The following is a 12,446-nucleotide window of genomic DNA, read 5'->3' as shown; positions in this document are numbered from 1 at the left end:
GCATGACAATGCATGTCCGCACACTTCTGCCCACACTGTTGACACTCTGCAAAAACTTTGTTTTGATGTGTGAAAGCATCCTCCCTATAGCCCTGATCTTTCTCCATCGGACTTTCACCTGTTTGGTCCCATGAAAGCAGCCCTATGAGGATGAAGATTCACTTCTGATGAAGAAGTGAAGACAGCGGTGCATTCGTGGATCACAGCTCAGCCTAAAACAGTTTTTAACGAGGGAATACGAAAGCTTGTTGACAGATGGACAAAATGTATTGAAAAGCAGGGAGATTATGTTCAAAAATGATATATTTATCTTTTCTGAAAGTTAAATAAATTCTGTAGCAGAGCGTGGATAATTTTTAACTCACCCTTGTATATATTTTGTCTGTTAACCTCATACTGTAGTTACTATTTTGCATGTTGCTTTTTTCAGTAGAATATAATGAACATCCCGCCCCCACGTTATTAGTTTTCTAAAAAGTCATCTTAAAATTTGGCATATACATTTTCATTAGTTTTACTATATAAAGTTCTTGTGTACTTCTTTTTTAAATAGTAAAGTAATATAGAAATGTAAAAAGTAAAACTAGTAGTCTCCATTTCCTAGCCTTTCCATTCCTATTCCATAGAGGTGACCTGAATATTGTTAACAGTTTGGCATATATTCTTTCAGACTTTTCCCCTTGCATTTATAAATATAATTATTTTCTAACAGCAGATCATACAGAGCTGTGACTTTTTCACCTAACTTACCATGGATATCCTGCAATCAGTACATATATACCCAGCTTTTTGGGGGGGGCTGCGTTTTGCAGCTTGTGGGATCTTAGTTCCCTGAGCAGGGATCGAACCTGGGCCCTCAGCAGTGAAAGCTCAGAGTCCTAACCACTGGACTACCAGGGAATTCCCTCCAGCTCTTTTTTTTTTTTTTGGTTGCTGTGCCATGCAGCATGCATGTAGGATCTTAGTTCCCTGACCAGGGATCGAACCCATGCCCCTTGCAGTGGAAGTGTGGAGTCTTAACCACTGGTTTGCCAGGGAGGCCCCTCATTTTTTAAAATGGCTGCATAGTATTCCATTATGTGGACCCTGTTATTTACATAACCATTATTTTCCTTCCTTTGACATTTAGATTATTCCCAATTTTTGCTATAATAAATCAATCTGCAATGAATTGTTATTACGTACGTTTGCAGATATTCCTAATTATTTATAATTTAGGCTAAATTACTGGAAGTCTGCATTTTTTAAACATATCTATTGGGGAACCAGATTTTTTTTTTGCCTGAAACAATAGTTTAATTCATATTAAGTCATTGAAGTATCAAACCTTGTTGTCTTTGAGGTAAACAATGGTGTAAACCAATAAGCCATGGGTTCCCTTTTTTTCTCTCTGGCAAAAGCAAAAACAAAACTAAAAACAAACCCAAAGCAGATAAGAGAAATTGACATGCAGTTCAGAATTTAAATTTGAGAAACTTTGAGAAATTTAATTTTTAAAAATTGCTTATAATGTGGTTTTCTTGAAAGATTTATAACTATAATCATTAAAGACATTTATAGAAAAGGGGGGGGTAGATAACATTTTGACATCAACTATGTGCCATAATTGGATTAGGATTAGGGAGACAAAGATGAACAAGATGTTGTTGCTACCTATAGGAAGTTTACAATTTAGCTTAGTTTAGTTGAGGAGACCAACAAACAATAAACAAATTGAACTCAACAACGAAGCATAAACTCTTCATAACTGCCAAAGAGATGTGGAATTAAGAGTAATGGGCTGTGTGGGAAAGATTTATGGAGGACACATTTTTGAGACATCTCTTGATGTAATGGACAGATGAGGGAGAGGAGGCAAGGTGGGAGAGGGGGAATGTGAAAAGCAAAATGCCCAACCAGTAGTGTGAGTTGGCTGAAGCAAGGTAGACGTGTTGGATAAGGGACTAACTTAAGTGCTCCTAGGAAAGGAGCACTGTCAATATGAAAAATATAATAGTTGGCTTTTCCCTTCCATATGCCTTCTCAAAAAAGAAACATTATACAAGAAGATATTGGTCATTTCAGTTGTATAGAAGAGTTTTTCAGGGAGCTTATTGTTTCTTCCTAGAATATACTTGATATTGGATCTGAGAAGAGATATTCAGAAAATATGAACTTCTTAGAAAGCAGCAGTCAAATGAGTTGCTATTGGGAATCCTTTTAAATGTAAAAAGCACCTTAGATTTTTAAAGGTTATCTTATTTGCTAAGTTAGTTCCTATTAGTAAATGTACTGCTTCAAAGTAACAAATCAAGACATAGTGCCTTGGTTAGAAATCCAGGCCCTTTTTGAAGGCAATAATTCTGTTATTTTTAATATCTTTAGGACACAGAGCCTGGCATCTAATAATTCAGTCATTTTGGATGGACTAAAAAGAAGACAGAATTTTCTGCCGAACTTTGAAGGCACAAAGAACAGTCAAACACTCACATCCAATCCCTTACTACAACTAACTCCAGTCATAAATGTTTAATTTTTTAGAAGATTTTTTTTGATGTGGCATTATTAAAGTCTTTTATTGAATTTGTTACAATATTGCTTCTGTTTTATGTTTTGGTGTTCTGAGGCATGTGGGATCTTAGCTCCCCAACCAGGAATCAAACCACATCCCCTACATTGGAAGGCAAAGTCTTAACCACTGGACCGCAAGGAAAGTCCCATAAATGTTTAATTCTTATTTTTCTTTTGGCAACTTTTTGTAAAAATGTACAGCATTAATATAGACTGTTTTAATCAACTGAGTTTGTAAGAATTCTCTAAAGCCAAGCACATATGTTATTAACCTCATTATATATTTTGTTGTAGTTACTGGTTTTTTTCCTTTTTTGACATTGGCTTTATTAAAGCTTTTATTTTATTATAACATTATTGGGAATATATAGATTGTTTATAATTAAAAAAACATGGAATCATTGGTCTTCTTCCAATTAAATGTAATTAACTCGAATCATCAGATGGGCATTCATTGGTTTCTCAAATACGTAGGATACTGATTTACTACCCAGTAGTGAATTTCTGTACCCACATCAATACTGAGTTCTTAGGGTAAGTGGATCTTGCCAGATTTCAACACAAAACCCTAGAAAATAGTGTTTGAGGGTTACGTAGATACTTTGTTTGCAACTAAAGTCTTTTTATCATCAGAAAGAATTTATACAGATGTGTTGGGTACTTTGCAACAAGAATTCCTTCCATCCAATCATTGCTGCCAAGGATATTCTTTGTGACCAGCTTGAATATGAACAAATGGCTCCACCCTGTGATTGACTGACTGTCCAAAATACCGGTGGCAGTAGGCATATGGCTCAACTGTTTCTCTGGGTCCTCCCCATATTTGAGGCTCTCTCTATAAAATGGCTTTGAGAAGTCAGGATGTTCTCAGATGGTGGAGACAGAAGGGAAGCAGAATGGTTGCAGGATGGCTTGTGAGTGAAAGGGAGGTTCTGATTTAGAGATTTAGAGGAAAGATGGAAGATGGCTGATAGTTTTTCTACATTTGATCCATTTCTGTTCATGATAAGATCTACACAGCCTTGCCAGAATTTTTTCTGCAGGCCTTTTCAGACCAAGTAGTGGAACGGTCAGTTCTCTTGGGTTTGGGGAACATGGAGCAGTCAAGAGTGGTTTCAGCATGTTGGGTGGATGCTAATGCTGACTGCCCGTAGAGGGGAAGTTTCTACTAAGAGGTTTCTAAGGATCGTCAAAGCCTTAGAGCTCAAAAATGATTGAATAGAGAGTGTCTCTTTCCAGCTCTCACCATCCAGGTAACAGTGCAGGCCAGAATGAAGCTCAGTACTGTGGAGAGCTGCCTCCAGGCCCTTTGGGACTGCAGAGGAGAGGAGATCAGATGTGCTGCTCTCTTTCATTGTGATTGGACCACTTACTCATGAGTGTTGGGTTTTCAGTGGCTCCGACCAACCCACCATGGCATTCCAAGATTACCTGTAGTCACAGGGATATTCAAAACCCTGAGCAAAGTGCCAAGAAGGGTAATCTGGATAGAAAAGCCTTGTGGGGGAAGCATTGGTATAGGGGGTCTTACAGCTTGGAATCAACATCAGTGAATGGAAGTTAGGAGAAAGAAATTTCAGCTCAATATGAAGAACTTCTCATTAGACAAAAGTATCTGAAGATGAAATAGGCGGCTTTGTAAGCAAATTAACTTCCCACCATTTCGGACATTCAAGCAGAGGCTTGGTGATCCCTTGATGGGTGTGTTGCAGAGGTATTGCCAGTATTTTTCTTAAAAAGATGACTGAACTAGATGATTTTGAAGATTCCTTACAACTGTAAGGTTCTGTGCTTATAAGACTCAGTGAAGGTTATATGTCAAATATATCCAATTTAAGAAAAAGGAAAAAGAAAAAGATTCCTTGAGGATCCTATGAAATACTGAACTCACTCAAGATTCCTGATTATTGCTTCCAGTTCTCCATTTCTGCACCTATACCTACCAATACTTGGGAAAAGGAGTACCAACAACTCTTCTATCCTTGATCTTGGACCTGGACAATTTTCTTAATAGAGTGAGGAATCCAAAGTCTTTTGTGACTCTAGCCATGTCTAGGGACCAATGAAATCCACCTAATTTTGCCACCAGATGCATTATGACACTCTCTAAATGTATTAAATGAAGCCTATTATGAAACCAATAAACCTCCCTTCTACAAAACACGTGACCACAGATATTAAAGATGAGTATACATGTTATCAAATTGTTGTTTGGGAGATTACTCTCTATAATAAGTGACTTGCATTTTTCCCACTTAATTTTTGTGTGTGGAAATTTTACTTATTTTTCTTTCTCATTGCAGTCTGTTCGCTAAGAGAAAACTGTTCTCTTTAAACAGCATGGTGACCTGAGCTTAGGAGTCAGATAAGTTTAAATCCCAATTCCAATCCTTGGTAACTGTGTGATGGAGAAAGTTACCAAACTTATCTAATTCATTTTTCTCATCTGTAAAGGAAGATAGTAATGATATCTACCTTAAAGGATTGTTGTAAGATCTGAAGATAATCTGCTGAAAGTGCCCAATGCAGGAGGCACCTAATATTGTTAACAACATATGTATGTATATTTTAATGTATTTATTCACAAAATTTGTCTAATACACGGCTTACTATACAGGTCCTCGGTTTTTGCCAGGTTGTCTGGAATTCCTCCATTTAGAGATTCAGTCCTTTAGGTTAAGATTATAGAAAAGTATCATTAATCAAAATCCAGATATATCTGGGGGAAATTTTATGCTTATGGCTAACATGTTTTCAGTTAATACCTTATGCTATAAATAGGAATAAAGTATGCAAAGCATGGGCTTATTGTGGCTACTCATATAATGTGATATCATGTTCATCCTCTTTCATCTGGGATCTCAGACCTCTAGGAATCCTCAGAGAAGGAGCTGGCCTCTGCAAACTATTTTCAATATTTCAAAAATCCTAATAGAAATTGTACATTCCCTTTGCCTAACTCCTTGCTAACTAAAACATCAATTTCTTTGCCAGGGGCTGAAATTACACCTGCTCAGTAATGCAACGTTATCACGTGCTGATGTGACATTGCTGAGCTTCATTTGTATCTTATTCATATATAAGAAGAATGATCATGAATCAATTATTACTAAATGCAGTTTAGCAGACAAAATGTTTCAAAGTGTCAGATCTACGAGGAAAAAACAGGAGAAAGAGTTAGAGCAGTGAAAAAATTGGGATCAACTGCATTTTGAGAATCCATCCTAGAGCTACCTGAGAAGGCTTTCAGGAGTGGGGAAGACAGACTAGTGCCTAAGAGTGTGGAAGAAAGACATGAGAGTCATAAAACAAACATGGCCAGGGGATATATCAAAAACAAACTCATGACTATCTTGCTGGCCTCTACAGATCTTTCTCTCACTTGAAATCTTAGAAGCATGTTCCCTTTTTAGCAGTAGCAGATCCCCCATTTGTTGGGGAATGGTGCCCTCTTCTGGTGTAACTGATGTGACTACTCCCACCACTTGATTCAAAGCATCTACAAATTAATTGACTAAAGAAACAGACCTCTTCCCTCCAAAGGTTAAACATTTAAAACGCTTTCCCAAATAATTTGAATTAGGAACTACATACATCTATAAGTATACATGTGCTACATATGTTCAAAGCTGTCTCCTTGCCAACACTGTCAAAACCTGGAGTGAAAAGTAGAAATAAATATAAGCACCTGTGTACATCATCTCTGTTGTACTTTTATATCAGGAGATCCCCCAATTTCCCTCAACTATCATCAGCGGAGGCATTTTTGCCCCCATTTTACTAACAAAAAACTCTAACAGGTTTTAGAGTTTAGTTGGCCAAGGCCATGTGGCTATCAATGGCAGAAACATCCTTCCTGGTCCCTCTTTCATTTTCTTCTTACTTCTTAGTACTCTCCTCACTCTCTGCCGAAAATATCTTTTGATTGACTTATAGCTGCCCCTTACACTATTTCCATGTCATAACATTTTAAAATGATGGTTCAATTCCTCTTGTCACATAAGATTGACATACAGATGCAAAATGATGGTTCTTTTTACCTTCTACTTTGTAACTATGGAATAAAAATTAAAATCTAGCCCTCTAGGCTTGAGAATGAGGCAAGTTTATAGTCATCTTGTTTTTATAGAGTTTAATGAGCCAAAACCAAAGGCAAGGGAAATCTTTATAGAATGTTGCAGCAGGCGAGGCACCTCAACTCTCAAATTTTGAGAAATTATATCAGTGATTCTGGCGAGATATTTGGAAAGCAAAGATGTTCTAGATAAGATTACATTTTGAGTTACTTGTACATTTTAATTATTCATGATACCCTTTCATTTTCCCCCCAATAAATTTCATTATCAATATAAATCTCTTGAGACTTATCAGGACCAAATATAAAAAAAAGAATTATCCATGGCCTCATCCTGATTCCCAAGATTTCTAGTTGATGCCCATTGAGAATACATATGTAGTGGTACCTCAGTTTTTTCAACTATGTCACGGTTTGGTCAAGTTATTTATGACTTGGTTTAATTTACATACAGTTCCCCTGACATAGACAGCAGCCAGAGTTTTGATTCTATGAGTTTGGTGCTTAGAAAGGTAGGGTTTGTAGAGTGTCCCAAATCACAGAACGTCATTCTAAAAAACACTAATATACTTATTAGTCTCTTGCCTAGGGAGTCTTGAACAGTCCACTCCTTTCCTTTTTCAGACCTGCTGTATGACCTCCAATGTCAAAATGAATGCCAAAAATAGAGTCTTGAGGAGCTAAAACTTTACTTCATCTGTTTGACTTTCCACCACAACATACTGATATCTATTTCTATTATCATCCCAATTTTATACATGTGACATTTTTAGCCACATCCACTCTTGTGTTTCTATGCACATCATACCCTTTTGTAGGGCTACAAAGACTTCACAGTGGTAGAATTGGGAATGGGTGTGAGAGAGTGGGACAAAAGTTTTAGAAAAGCACCTATCTAGGGATGTATAGCTATTCCCATAATCTAGGGAGAGAGGTGTATTTTTTCACCATCACCAACTGAACACTCCATTTGTTCACAGTACTGAATCCATAAGGTAACATTTAGATAAACATATAGCCCCTGACTTCAGGCCAATCCATACTTATGCAGAAGCCCTGTAATAATCACAGATTTATCATTTGTGCTTTCAGCTATTGAGGACTAATTCCAACTCCAGGACATGTAGCAATCTGAAATTTTGCTAAGGCATAAGTTTGACGCTCAGGTTACATTGTCAAGTGGTTTGCGAAATGCCCTTGCTTCTACATCTCGGTTTCTTTGTTCTCAAGAGTAGCTAGGTTGAAAAGATCATGAAGAGATAAAAAGAAATGGCCCTGAAAAGAAAGCCAACCAGGTAGCACCAGTGATGTAAGAAAAGGTATATGCTACAGAGTCCTTTATATTATCAAAAGGTTTCCAGTTTTGTTCAAGGCTGTAATTCAGGGGCAGTAATCCCCAGAAGTAATATCCTTTTATCCACTGCAAATACATAATCTGCCAAAGACATTTAGGCTTGTTTTTTTTTTCTCTAGGTTTCTCCAGGTTTTCCTAACTTATTATTCATTCTGTGTTTCACAGGAGCATTTTCCCCCAAACACTTTGGTAAACTCAAAGTGGCAGAGAAAGAAAGCACTGATCTCGGATTCAGGAGATGAGTTTTCTAGTCCTGACTTTGCCACTAACTGATTGTGTGACTTCACACAAGTAAATCCCTCTTAGGGGGTTAGTTTCCTCTGTTGTCAAATGTGGAGGGTGGGAAGGACCTAAAATGAACCAAGGACCAACTTCATGACTAAAACCCTAAGACTTGAGGGAAGATCGCCCGGGCCTAGCCTTCACCTCAGGCCTACCGAGCCCACTCCACACCCGAAGACACCCCTTACGACCAACGCCGGGCTGCTTGCTGCCCTCGAGCGAAGCCGTTAGACGTTAACGCCTCACCGCCCAATGGGCGGGGCCGAGGCCTGCAGCTTCCGGCGGCGGAAGGCGACGCGGCACGTGGTGTTCCCATCGCCCCCGAATGGTGGGTCCTCCCGCCAGTCCTCCGCGCGCGCGGGCCCCTCTCCGCCGCCGTTGAGAGGTTTCCTAGCCCCAACACTGCATGCCGGGAAGCCCCGAAGCATCTCCGCTGTGGCAAGGAGAAATGTTAGGAGTGAAGGAGAGGGAGAGAAAGAGAGAAAAAAAATCCCGAACTTTTTATGGTAATCAGTTCGCGCATCCTTTATGGAGATTGGTCAGGGTTTTACTCTAGAAGCCAATCATTTCAGAACAAGGGTGGGCCAATCGAGACTGCTCACATTCATTGGCTGGGAGACTGCGTCACAAGGGACGAGTTTGAACTGAGACTATCCGGGATTATTTTCCCCCGCCGTGCGGTGCGTGTCCCGGAAGTGACGCACGGCTCTGGCCGAGCGGCCGCTCTGCCTCCGTTTCCTTTCACGCTGTCGCTGCCTATAGGTGGTTGTGGCCACCGAGCCCAGAGGGAGGCGGCGGCAGCGGTGGCGGCTAATGATGCCTGGGAAACTCCTCTGGGGGGACATTATGGAGCTGGAGGCACCCTTGGAGGAGACCGAGAGCCAGAGGAAGGAGAGGCAAAAGGTGCGCTGAAGATGGGCCGCGCCTCCTTTTGGGCTGCGCCGGCTTGGGCGGGGAGGGGAGTCTCCCTGATGGCCTGTCACAGTCGGGCCGGAGCAGCGGTGGGCCTCTCCTCGCGCCGCCCTCGTCCCTGGGAGGTCGCTCCGGGACCATTCCTACCTCCACACCCCTAACCTGGAGAAGGGCAGCACTGGGCTTTGGCCCGGCCTCCCATGGACCCCCAGTCCTTCCCGTCGGCGCATACGAGATGGGCAGACTCAAGTTCTCATCGCGGAATCTGTTCTTTCTTTCCTCTTCTTAAGCAGCGAGGCCTGTCATTTGGTTCTCGTTAGCCGTCTTAGAAGATGATTAAGAAAAACGATTGCCTTGAATATGTGTAACTTCTCCGTCATCCTGTCCTGTATGCGAGAATGTTGGGGAAAGCGATGTTAGATTTACAGAGCTCGATAACGGGTCAGTAGAGGATTGAGGGAAAGTGTCACAGCCAACATTGCCAGGATTTGACTGTGATGGAGATCGTGTGGGTTCTGTTATTAATAGCTTTTTCTGTTAGTATTTTCATTCAATTCACAAATGTTTATTGAGCCTAATTTATGCCAGACCCTTTGCTGGGCACCAGGAAGGTCCCTGCCCTTCAGGAGCCTGTTAGTAGAGTTGTAGAGACTTCCCGCCCCACCCCTCAAAAGAAGAAAGAGGCTTAGAGAAAAGAAAATAGAGCTTTGGAGGGTAAGGAAGCAGTATTTGAAGGCTGACATTTGACAAAAAAATGAAGATATTCTGTATAGTCCCGGAGAGCAGAACCTACCCTTCTAACCTTACCACCAAGGTAAACCTGCCATTCCAGCCAAGCAGTTGTTATTTTTTATTGTGGTAAAATACACGTACCATAAAATTTATCATTTTCACCATTTTAAAGTATACGGTTGTGTTACATTAACTACACTCACATTGGTCTGCAGACATGGTCTTCATTCATCTCCAGAACTTTTCATTATCCCAAAGTGAAGCTCTGTGCCCGTTAAACACCATCTCCTTGGTTGCCCTCTCTCCCTGGCCCCTGGGAACTACCATTTCTTTTTTCTGTCTCTATGAATGTGACTACTCTACATAACTCATGTAAATGGAATCACTGAGCAGTTATTTTAATTTTTGCCTCTCCTGAAATATTTGTCCCTCCTTTTGCATACATATCCTATCCATCTGTCAAGGTTTAGTTTGTATCTGTTATAACCATTCCAGTGTACACATACAGTAATCTCTTTCCCCCTTGAAGCCTTGTTCCAGTGTTTATTATTTGATTGGCATTTATTATGCACTTCCTTGTAAAGTTAGCTCATTCTTCCTCAGTGTGTCTTTCCCACATATTTCTTGAAGATTCTTGAGGGAAATGAGTATATCTTTGTCCATGCTTGCATTTCACTATATCCTTGAAATTAGTGGCTTTCACGTTGTAGTTTCTCCAGAAGTACTTGTTGATTTTCCTTTAATTATGAAAGATAACTAAAGATTTGGAAACAGGTTGTAGTATCAACTAATAGAAATAGAGCATTCAAATAGTGGTCGGGCATTGAGATGAAGGTAACTGGTTTTGGATGTGTTAAGATATGGAACTGAGCCTTAGGTTCTCAGAACTGGAGTACAGGTTAGGAAGGAATCCTGGAAGTGTATGTTGAAGCCTTGAAAATGGTATGAAAGAGTACATAGAGAACAGAGACTTAAGGAGCATCCACAGAAGGAGAAGGGAGAGGAGACATCGAAGAAGATAGAGGTAAGAGGGTAAGGAGCGAATATAGCGTGTCGTGAAAGCTAAGAAAGTGGACAGTGTCGAGCACTGTGGATCTGATGTGGAACAATGTGTTTCATCACCTTGGGATATTGCTGGGCTTGAACCTAGAGGTCTCATTTTACCTGGGTTCATCTCCCTGAAGTGCAGGGCCCAGGAGCAATTCGAACCCCAAGGCTGGCTCTATAAATAATCTAGTTTTTCTATAGAACTGATTGGTTTGGGGAGATGTGGGTTAGTTCAGTTAACTAAAGATCAAATGATGTAACATATAACTGTGTAACTTATATTAATGTAAAAACTCTAATCTTTACGAAGCATTTTCATATATGCTATTCAGTTTTCATAGCAAATCTTATGGATGAAAAAATTGTGAAAGTATTCTGTAGAAACTATGTAAATCATGGTGAAATTTTGGTGGTGGTAGTTTTTACTAGTACTAGTCAGTACCATCTAATTTATTTTGAACATTTGACCAAGTAATTTTGAAGTGCCAAATTTCCAAATAATTTCTTGCTGTCTGCAAATATTAAAACACTGGCCACTAGCTTGGCATTTCAAAACTAGAGTTGCAGAAAGCCACCACCTTCCCCTTTTTTAAAGTTCTATTAACTAAATTTTTGAAACTTTAAAAAATTTTCTGGAATTACTAAATAGTTGTCCTGCCAAAGGGGTGTAACAATCAGGGTTTTATATAAATTACATACTTTGGTTTGTTTTTTCTTTAACCTGTTTATTGAAGTTCAGAGAGGAAACATGATGTGAAAAGAGTATGGGCTTTCAGGTCATCACAGGGTTTGATTTCTAGCACTTGCAAGAAATCCCATATATGAGTCTTTGGCAAGTTACTTATCTCTAAGAACTTGTTTCCTCATCTGTAAAATGGCAAAGGTAATACAGGTTCGCCATCCCTTATCCAAAATCCTCAGGGCTAGATATGTTTTGAAATTCAAAATTCTGGGGATTTTTAAAAGGGTAACACTCTAGTAGGGTTTGGGGCCCCCAACATAATCAAACACCTTAATGTTAAATATGAATATTCATACTAAGTGGAATAAATAAAGATTATAAATAGTCTTATTAGTTGCAGTCAGATTTTGCCACGAAATGAGTTCAGGTCAGGTAAGGTTTTGTCTCCAAATTAGTTACTAAAAAACTTTCGGTTTTCAGAGCTTTATGGATATCGGAATTTCGGATAAGGGATTATGGACCTGTACTTCCCTTATAGGGTTATTATGAAGATTTAAACAAGATAAGCCGAAAACATATTACACAATGCTGGGTAGGTACTCAATAAATATTAATTTTTTCTTGGAGATATTAGAAGTTTGTGTTTGTTTATTTAATTTATAAATCTTGAGTTCTCATTCTTTTACTGAAATAGCTATTTCAGTTTCCCTGAAATGTTATAATGGGATTAGAGAGGGACTAGAAGCCAAGTCTTAAGAGTGCAAGAGGTGGGATGAGAAAGAAAGCAGTAAGTAAAGCTTAGGCTTGGCATT

At 39.5% G+C, this 12,446-nt stretch overlaps 2 protein-coding genes across 9 annotated transcripts in view; both read left to right on the top strand.

Annotated features, from left to right (window-relative positions):
• Positions 1-3,450, top strand: part of STOX1 (storkhead box 1) — a 48,284-nt gene extending 44,834 nt beyond the window's left edge. For 2 of the 4 annotated variants that reach the window (XM_057736314.1, XM_057736313.1), the window contains one exon: positions 2,365-3,449. In XM_057736314.1, the coding sequence (XP_057592297.1) occupies positions 2,365-2,512 (148 nt within the window). In that variant the 3' untranslated portion in view covers positions 2,513-3,449. Of the gene's footprint in view, positions 1-2,364 lie in introns of all 4 variants that reach the window. The other 2 variants (XM_057736315.1, XM_057736312.1) reach the window with 2 other exon arrangements.
• Positions 3,451-8,956: 5,506 nt separating this feature from the next.
• The window catches only part of DDX50 (DExD-box helicase 50), a 36,950-nt gene continuing 33,460 nt past the window's right edge, over positions 8,957-12,446 (top strand). The window contains exons 1-2 of one of the 5 annotated variants that reach the window (XM_057736770.1): positions 8,967-9,164; positions 12,173-12,226. In XM_057736770.1, the coding sequence (XP_057592753.1) occupies positions 9,075-9,164; positions 12,173-12,226 (144 nt within the window). In that variant the 5' untranslated portion in view covers positions 8,967-9,074. Of the gene's footprint in view, positions 9,165-10,540; positions 10,930-12,114; positions 12,227-12,446 lie in introns of those variants that run through there. The other 4 variants (XM_057736772.1, XM_057736773.1, XM_057736771.1 and 1 more) reach the window with 4 other exon arrangements.

This window comes from Hippopotamus amphibius, chromosome 5 (genome assembly GCF_030028045.1).
Source record: "Hippopotamus amphibius kiboko isolate mHipAmp2 chromosome 5, mHipAmp2.hap2, whole genome shotgun sequence".
NCBI lineage: Eukaryota > Metazoa > Chordata > Mammalia > Artiodactyla > Hippopotamidae > Hippopotamus > Hippopotamus amphibius.
The sequence above is the reverse complement of the archived record's forward strand: the minus strand, read 5'-3'. Positions and strand labels throughout refer to the sequence as shown.